Raw genomic sequence first — 9,265 nt, 5'->3', positions numbered from 1 at the left:
TGTGATCTTCTCCTTCTACTTCTAATTTGGCAGGTACTGTAAATCTGTAATGCACTTTGATTGTTAGCTCTTAACACTATGACATTTAGTTCAGACATGTGGATTTTGAATTCTGGTGCCACTGATCATATAACACCTCACCTTAATCTTCTCAAATCAGTAAAGGCTGTTAATGTTACACTTTACTTACCCAATGGTAAACTTACTTCAGTTACTAATGTTGGTGTAGTTGAACTACATTATTCTATTATTCTTACTAATGTACTATTTGTGCCCAGTTTTCAGTATAATCTGATTTCTATTCCAAAATTAACTCAATTTGCTCAATAAGAGATATCTTTTACTAAAGATACTTATACTCTTTAATTTTTTTCCTTGAAGAGAAGCAAAAAAATTGGTAGCTTTCATGGAGGATTTTACATTCTTCAGAATCCTGTTTCTCAAATTTCAGTTGCTCATTCTTCAGCATCCGTTTCTTGTAATAGTTCTGTAATAGACAATACTCATCTCTGGCATGCTCGACTAGGGCATCCTTCTATTTCTTCAATGAATATTACCCAAAACGATGTATGATAATGTAATCAAATTTCATGATTGTGATACATGCCATTTGGCTAAACAACATAGATTGTCTTTTTCTAATAGTCAAATAGTTATTACTGAGTTATTTCAGCTCATACACATAGATGTATGGGGTCCCTATCACAAGAAAACCCATAATAATTGTAGCTATTTCTTGACTATAGTAAAAGATAAATCTAGAACTACTTGGATATATTTGTTTGATGATAAAAGTCAAGTATCTTCCTTGCTACTCAATTTTATTACTTACATCCATATTCAATTCAAAACTCATATTCAAACCATAAAGTCTGAAAAATGATTCAAAATTTCTGAGTAATACTCTGCAAACTCAATTGTCTCAATTGGGAATTGTTCATCAGAAAAGTTGTGTGTACACTCCACAACAAAATGGAGTTGTGCAGAGAAAACACAAAATAAAACTTAATACATCCAGAGCTTTAAGACTTCAGGCATCCACTCCTTTGAGTTTTTTGGGGGATTGCATTCTCACTGCCACATATCTGTTAAATAGAACTTCTACTAAACTTTTTCATGGTCTGACACCTTAGGAGGTTACATTTCATAAACCTCATTCTTATTCTCATATTAGAGTTTTTGGCTCTTTATGCTATGCTACCAATGTTACTCCTCATAAGGCCGGATAAGTTTGCAGATAGAGCTCATAGGTGTGTATTCTTGGGTTATCCTTTTGCCAAGAAAGCACACAAGTGATTAACTCTGACTACTAAAAAAGTGTTTCTGTCTAGAGATGTTATATTTGTTGAAGAGTCTTTTCCCTTCAAATATGTTACTAGTGTCTCCCAACCTTTATTTTCTCCTCAACTATCAGTGCTTGATGATCCTTTAACTAATATACATTCTTCACACTATGTCCCTCTTGCTTATATTTAACATTCTCAGCTCAATCCCACTGAGTCTCCTGCTTCTCAATCTGATACTTCTCCATCTAATTCATCACCTGATGAGTCTTTTACTCCTGCTATAGTTGCTGGGCCTACTAGACATAGAACTATTTCTGCTAATTATCAGGATTTTACCGGCCTTCCTTTTACCATGAAAATTGTCAATTCTGTCTATGCAAATTTTTCAGCTTCTTATCAAGCATTTGCTATCAATGTATCTGTTGTTCCTAAATCAACCTCTTATTATGATGCTTGTAAGCATCCTGTTTGGTGTGAAGCCATGAAACTTGAGTTAGCTGTTCTTGAAGCCAATAATACATAGAAAATTATTGAATTACCCATTGGTAAAAAGGTTATCAGCTGTAAATGGTTATACAAGGTCAAGTATAAATCTGATGGTATTGTGGATCGTTATAAGGCTAGATTAGTTGCTCATGATTTTACTCAAATTGAGGGCTTGGATTACTTTGATATGTTTGCTCCTATCGCCAAAATGGCTACAGTTCGTGCTCTTTTATCAGTTGTTGCAGTAAATGACTAGTTGGTTTCACAAATGGATGTAATAAATGCATTTTTACATGACCAGTTACAAGGGGAGTTATATATGGCTATTCCTCCAGGCTATGTTATTTTTGCTGAATTTATGTCAGCTAATCATTCTAGGTCTTTCGTTTGTCGTTTAATCAAGTCCATCTATTGATTAAAGCAAGCTCCTCGTGTTTGATCCAAGAAATTTTGTTATGTTTTCTGCTTAGTTATGGGTTTAAACAAACTCATGATGATCATAGCTTGTTCATTTATCAGAATGGTGATTTCTTAGTTGTTGTGTTAGTTTACGTTGATATCATTGTTGTTGGAAATGATATCAAACTTATTGCTCATATTAAAGCATTTATGGCTTCTCATTACAAAATCAAAGATTTAGGGTTTTTAAAGTATTTTTTAGGCATTTAAATTGCCAGATCAGATAAGGGCTTTTATCTTAATCAAAGAAAGTACTCTCTTGATATTATTCAAGATGTGAGATTTGTTGCTGCTAATCCATCTCTTGTTCTAATGGATAAAAATCACACTCTGTTATTAGATGATTCTTCTCCTTACTTGATGCATCATGTTGCATACAGGCGATTGGTGGGTCATTTCATATATATGACCATAACACGTCCTGATTTGTATTACTCAGTTCATGTTTTATTTAAGTTCCTAGTCAAACCTCGATAGAGCCATTTATATGCTGCTTTTAAAGTTGTTCGTTATGTCAAACATACTATTGGGCAAGGAGTGTTCCTTTCTGATACTAGTCCTTTCAAATTATCTGCATTCTCTGATTCTGATTGGGGAGGGTGTGTTCTTTCTAGGAGATCTTTGACAGACTATTGTGTGACTCTTGGTAATTCTTTAACTTTCTAGAAAGCTAAGAAGCAATCTAATGTATCCCATTCCTCTGCTAAAGCAGAGTATCGTGCATTAGCTGAAGTATGTTGTGAGCTTACTTGATTTCTGAATTTATTTGGTGCTTTGGGGGTTTGTTCTTTGGAACCATTTACCTTATTTCGTGATAATAGATGTGCCATGTATATAGCCTCCAATCCTGTGTATTTCATGAAGGAATAAAATACATAGAAATTGATTGTCATCTCGTTCGTGAAAATCTTCTTAGTGGTGTCATTCAGACTACATATCTTGCTTCTAAGTATGAGCCTGTTGATCTCTTTACTAACTCCATTACATCTTATGTAATGCGCTATTTAATGTCCAAGCTTGGCATTCTCGATTTGTATCTGACTGCCAGCTTGCAAGGAGATGACAATAATATAGCTGATATTCAGTCAAACATGAATAAGACAGTTGTAAAGTTTCTAGAAGAAAAGTTAGTAACAAATGTTACTTAGCTAGTAAGGAAGTATCAATGTAAATATAAAAGTAGACTTGAGCTCATTTTTAATTCAGTAACAACATTTCATTATGTATATAAGAGTTTATACATTCTCCTTTTCTATCTTCTTCTACAAGATACAAATATTTCAAAGCTTCTCGGCGAACACTAGAAAACTTTATTTAAAAGGTAACAAAACATGTCTTTGAAATTTGAAACCATAACAAATTTGCAAATTAACTTTGGGAAAAAAGTTAAAAATAATTGACTGATTTATCAATAAATTAAGTAATAACAATTATAAATTATTTATATAATTATTAATTTATTGATGAAATTATGATTTCACTGTTATAAAAATCGGTTATCGGATGAGATCGGTTAATCGCAGAATCGGAATACCCAAGTTTACAAAAATCGATGATATTGATTATATTTTAGAGAACTTTTTTATAAATACCTAAGTTTTATAAAATTTTTGCAAAAATGCTATAACTTTTTAAATATATTTGCAAAATTAAGTGCAACCATTTTTGCAACCACGTTTGCAATTTGAAGTTATAAAAAAATTGCAAATATACGTTTTGTAAATTGCAACCATATTTACAACGTATGATGCAACATAAAATGCAACCCGAAATTCAGTGTAAAGCACAACCTATTCTGCAATATCGTACTTTTGCAAATATTTTTAGAGCAAAATAGTACTTTTCAAATCTTTTCGAAAGTTAATAAAATCGTAAATAATTTTACAAAAAGTAGTATTTTTGGTAAATTCTCTATATTTTATTTAACACCCTTATTTTATTAATAATTTATAAATTATTTTTATATTTATCATATTACATAAATGATAGTTATTAAATTTTATTGAAATTTTATTTTATATTGAATAATTTATTTTCAATATATGGATGAAGAAAAATGCATAGAAATTAATCGATTTTCAGAATTCAGATATATATTTTAAAATATTAATTGATAAAATCGTGAATTTTTATAACCATACTTCTCATTAGCTTAATTAGTCGCCAAGTCTTGACATTTTTTACAAATAAATTAGAATTCAATAACTAATCAAAAAATAACCAAAACCCTGTCCTAAAACAACTAAAATCAGTCAAAAACATCTCTTTCAAACATGTATAAACAAAAGAAAAATCTCTTTCAAACATGTAAGTACAGTCTAATAAAGTGTATACATACATACATTATACATACAAACCCTTTACTCTCTCCCCTTTCTCCGCTACGTGCACGTTCAACACACGCGCAATAATCATAAATCAAGCAATGAATCAAAGACCCAAATCAAAATCACCCAACTCATCATCATTCTTCACTCTTTCACCCCCAAATGTAAAAACCCTAATTTTATTCAACAAAATGGCTCGAAAGGCTTTTTTGAAGCCAACCCTTTTGTTTACTGTCTTAATTCTTCTAGCCCTTTTCGCCTTTTTAATTATTAGTCCTTTTAAGGATGATTCTGACCCGACCCGTTTTGATATTCAAGAAAAAAGATTGAATTTTGATGGTCAATTGGGGGTAAAAAAGGTTAGGGTTTATATGTATGATTTGCCTAGGAAGTTTACTTATGGGGTTATTGAGAGCTATGCTAAGGCTAGAAATGGGGATGTTTTGAAGCTTAAGTATCCTGGTAATCAGCATCCTGCTGAATGGTATCTTTTTAATGATTTGACCCGACCCGGATTGGAGCGGGTCGGGTCACCTGTGATCCGGGTTGTGGATCCGGATGAGGCTGATTTGTTCTATGTGCCCTTTTTCTCGTCTTTGAGTTTGGTGGTGAATCCTATTAGGCCAGGTGGAGCAGTGGGGCCCAGTGTGGAGTATAGTGATGAGGTGATGCAAGAAGAGTTGGTTGAGTGGTTGGAGGATCAGGTGTTTTGGAAGAGGAATAATGGGTGGGATCATGTGTTTATTTGTCAGGATCCTAATGCTTTGTATAAGGTGGTTGATAAAGTGAAGAATGGAGTGTTGTTGGTCTCGGATTTCGGGAGGTTGGGACGTGATCAGGCTTCGTTGGTTAAGGATGTCATATTGCCTTATTCACATCGGATTAATACGTTTAAGGGTGATGTTGGTGTTGAGAATCGGAAATCTTTGTTGTTTTTTATGGGCAATCGTTATCGGAAGGAGGTAATTGTTGTTAATAAGAATTGTTATTTACCAAACCATTCATACTTTGGTTTTGATATGTTAAATTTGGCCGCTTTAGTTTTTTGATCAGTAAAAAGATTGAAACTTTATTTGCTGCCTAAAGATTTAGTAGATCAGGTAGTATTTTCTATTCTGATGATCCAATGGTTACCTAGTAAATAATTGATAGAAATTTCTTAGACAGTCAAGTATAAGATGGTTCTGAAGTTAAATTGAGGAAGCATAGCAGTGGACTTCATTTCAGTAGGAACACTTACCTTACATCTCAAAGAATGGGGTTGTAATTGCATTGCAAATAGGGTAATGCTAAAAATATAGTAGTTAGGAAAAATAAGGCACTTAGTTGAGTTTATTAGATTTAATTATTGTGTTTTGCTTATGCATATCTATTTTAAATAGGGTGCTGCGAGAAATATGGCGCTGATAGAGTAGCTGGGAAAGATTTAGTTGTATAAGTAAAAGTAAAATGATGTAATTTGGCTTTAATTGCATGTCCTCTGTTATGGGTTGTACGTTCAAGTTCATGAAAATTTTAGATTTTAGCAAGTCGAAGTTAAGTGTATAGGAGTGATTACTGAAGTAATCTTTCCTATCTCAATATAAACACTACTGTTACGTTTACTACCTTTTCTTCAAGATGCAAAGTGGTTCCTATTGGCTAATGCTGAACAAAAGAACTTCAATATCATGTGTCTGTCAAACTTTGCGCCTGCCTATAATGACATCTTGAATACAAAATAAATATTTTAGTGCGAAATTTTATTATCTGAATAAATATCATACTAATGATCAGGAATGTGGGATGACTATGATGCCATGTGATCTATAAAACTGAAAGATATTTATAACTGTATTGATCTTTCTGAATTTAAAGACACCAACTTCGGTTTCAATATTTACTTTAATCAGTAGCCTAATTGTATCTCATCTTTTCTGAGTTTTTTTTTTTATTTGGGGGGGGGGGGGGCTGGTAGTCCTCTTCCATGAAGGGCAATAGTCATTGCTTTTGTCATTGTATTCTCAGCTGCTCATTGTTATTCTGGACCCGATGCATTCGTGCATGTTGTCATGTGAACCTTCTAATGTATGAGGTTTTCTTCTGCATTTGCTCAGCCGTGATTTCATACTAATGCTATTGACATTTTAGGGAGGAAAAATTCGAGACATGCTTTTTAAATTACTTGAAAATGAGAAAGATATTGTTATAAAACATGGTGCACAATCGAGAGAGAGTCGGCGTATGGCTACACAAGGAATGCATACTTCAAAATTCTGTTTACATCCGGCTGGTGATACTCCATCAGCATGTCGACTCTTCGATGCTATTGTGAGCTTGTGTGTTCCAGTGATAATTAGCGACTACATTGAGTTACCTTTTGAAGAAGTCATAGACTACAAGAAGGTTGCAGTTTTTGTCGATTCAAAATCTGCCGTAGAGCCAGGGTACTTGGTGGAGTTGCTTCGGAGTATTAACCCTGAGAGGATTTTGGAATATCAAGAAGAAATGAAAAAGGTACGTCCTACATGTGGATTTTTTTGTATCACTTTTCATATATATATATATATATATTTTGCCTGTTAATTGTACTTGATTGCAATTGCACTTTAATTACGAACAGTGGGGTAAAAACATGTGAATGCATTTTGTAAAGGGGTAAAACAATGTGAAGGTGCATTTTGTAAAGAGACAAAAGAAGTATTTTTTCTTTATATTTCTGAATTCCTATAATTGATGAACACAAGGTTTTAGAAGAAATGGTACAAGATGCACCATTAGAGTTATTAATATTAAATTTTCAATCATGTAAACCATTGCATATGTGGTGTATAAAAATTTCAGTCGGAGTCATTTGGTAAATGTATTCTTTGAATTGCAAAGAAGAATTAACTATCTTGTTAGCTCTTGTATATTTGTTTTTTTTGAAATTGTTTTAGAAGTAGATTTATATGAACTTTAGTTTGTACTACATCTATTCAGGGAATACATATATTCTGTTAAAGCTAAGGACATTTTATTTTGTAAATAGGTGAAACATTACTATGAGTACGAGGATCCAGATGGAACAGTCAACGAGATCTGGCGCCAAGTATCCTCAAAACTTCCTCTTATTAAACTGATGATCAATCGTGACAAACGGCTTGTAAAGAGGGAATTTACCGAACCAGACTGCTCATGTCTGTGCTCAAACAAGACAGGGATTTATACCACGTTATGATGCGCCTGCATTCCCTTTTTGATATAAATATTCCGCATTACTCGAAGACTCTTGATAAAGTTCTTACCCGCGGCAAGATTTTGTATTTCTGGTTGAGAGGGTTGATGGTTGGACTCGTTCTCAAATATACTTTATATCAGATGGGGATGATGATTAGATCCAATTATCTGCACACATTCTTTGGGTAGTTGCTGATGCCCGAGGGGAGCAACAAATTAGTTCACTATACACAGGTCTTACTTAAATTTACATCTATTGTTGTTATGTAGTTCATGCTCCACCACGAGATCCCGAGGTGATATATGTAACCAATGTAGTTAAAGTTTTCATTCATTTTGTTGTAACTGTTGTTGAGTTGTACATGCAGGGTTTAGTTAAAAAGATCCATCTTTTTTCTAAGCCTCTTATATTCCTTTTTAGCCTAGAGTACAATATTTGTATAGATTACAAGTTCTCTGAACAAAAATTTGTATTCAGGATATAGATAACTGGATTTTATGTACCAGGGAACTTGAACTGGCTGCTTTTTAGAAAAAGTTCAGGCATTTTCTCTTGCAACTTGCAACTTGTATATTGTGTTTTTTTTTATGTACCAGGGAACTTGAACTGGCTGCTTTCTAGAAAAAGTTTATATTATGTTTTCTTTGAGAGATAAATTCGTATTGATAGCCATAAAATCATAAAAATACCCAAATTATGACAATTTCTATATAAGAATGATACTTTAGCAAGTGTTAGGATTCACAATTGACCGGATGATTTTATATACTTACTCAGAAAATTTTTTACCTAAAGAAATGATGATGTGTCACTTGAATAATTGATAACTTTCATAATAATTTATGTGCGTTTATTTAATTAAAAAAATTATTTTACATATATATGTAATCGTCAAATATAATAAATTTGATTATTAACAATTATTCAACATAACGGTTAAAAATATTTTGAAAAAGTCTAGCACTACTCCCTACTAAACGAAAATAATTATGCTAAACTTATGTTGATCCAAAAAGTTTAAATATACTTTTCGGCTTTTTTAACAATAGAGTGTATTTCTGGTTTTTTAATTTGAAAATGAAATTATTGGATTGGGTTTGATTTTTGCTTTTCAAATTGAAATAACCGAAACCAATTGTTAATATGAAAAATATTTTATATTACGTATTAAATTATTTCTCTTCATTACATTTGTTTCTAATATTCGAAATAATTCTCCACATTTCCATATCTTTTTTATTTATATATTTCACTTCAAAAACCGATGATTCTTTAACCTTCCTACCTTGAAATAATATAATTTTGTTTAAAAAATAAAATGAGTTTTTTTTCCTTTTTCATAACAATAAATAATAAGTTAGGGTGAAATCTTAAACTAACTGTTTTGTTAAGTGATTATAATATATAATATATTAATTATAATCATGTCGAGAAATTATATTAAATTTGATTTGGTTAGATTTTAATAGTCAAGAATTTGACTTTAAAATATGTTAAATCAAGAATTT

The 9,265-nt window shown here is 32.1% G+C and overlaps 1 protein-coding gene across 1 annotated transcript; it reads left to right on the top strand.

Moving 5' to 3' along the window:
- The first annotated feature begins 4,573 nt into the window (after positions 1-4,573).
- LOC141671834 (putative arabinosyltransferase ARAD1) lies at positions 4,574-8,328 on the top strand. Its single transcript, XM_074478219.1, has 3 exons — positions 4,574-5,520; positions 6,689-7,054; positions 7,569-8,328. Exons 1-3 carry the CDS (start codon positions 4,657-4,659, stop codon positions 7,755-7,757), a joined length of 1,419 nt encoding a protein of 472 aa, XP_074334320.1. The 5' UTR covers positions 4,574-4,656; the 3' UTR covers positions 7,758-8,328.
- The last annotated feature ends 937 nt before the right edge of the window (positions 8,329-9,265 follow it).

This window comes from Apium graveolens, chromosome 7 (assembly GCF_009905375.1).
Source record: "Apium graveolens cultivar Ventura chromosome 7, ASM990537v1, whole genome shotgun sequence".
Classification (NCBI taxonomy): domain Eukaryota; kingdom Viridiplantae; phylum Streptophyta; class Magnoliopsida; order Apiales; family Apiaceae; genus Apium; species Apium graveolens.
Note: the sequence above shows the minus strand (reverse complement) of the source record. Positions and strands in the feature narration are given on the sequence as shown.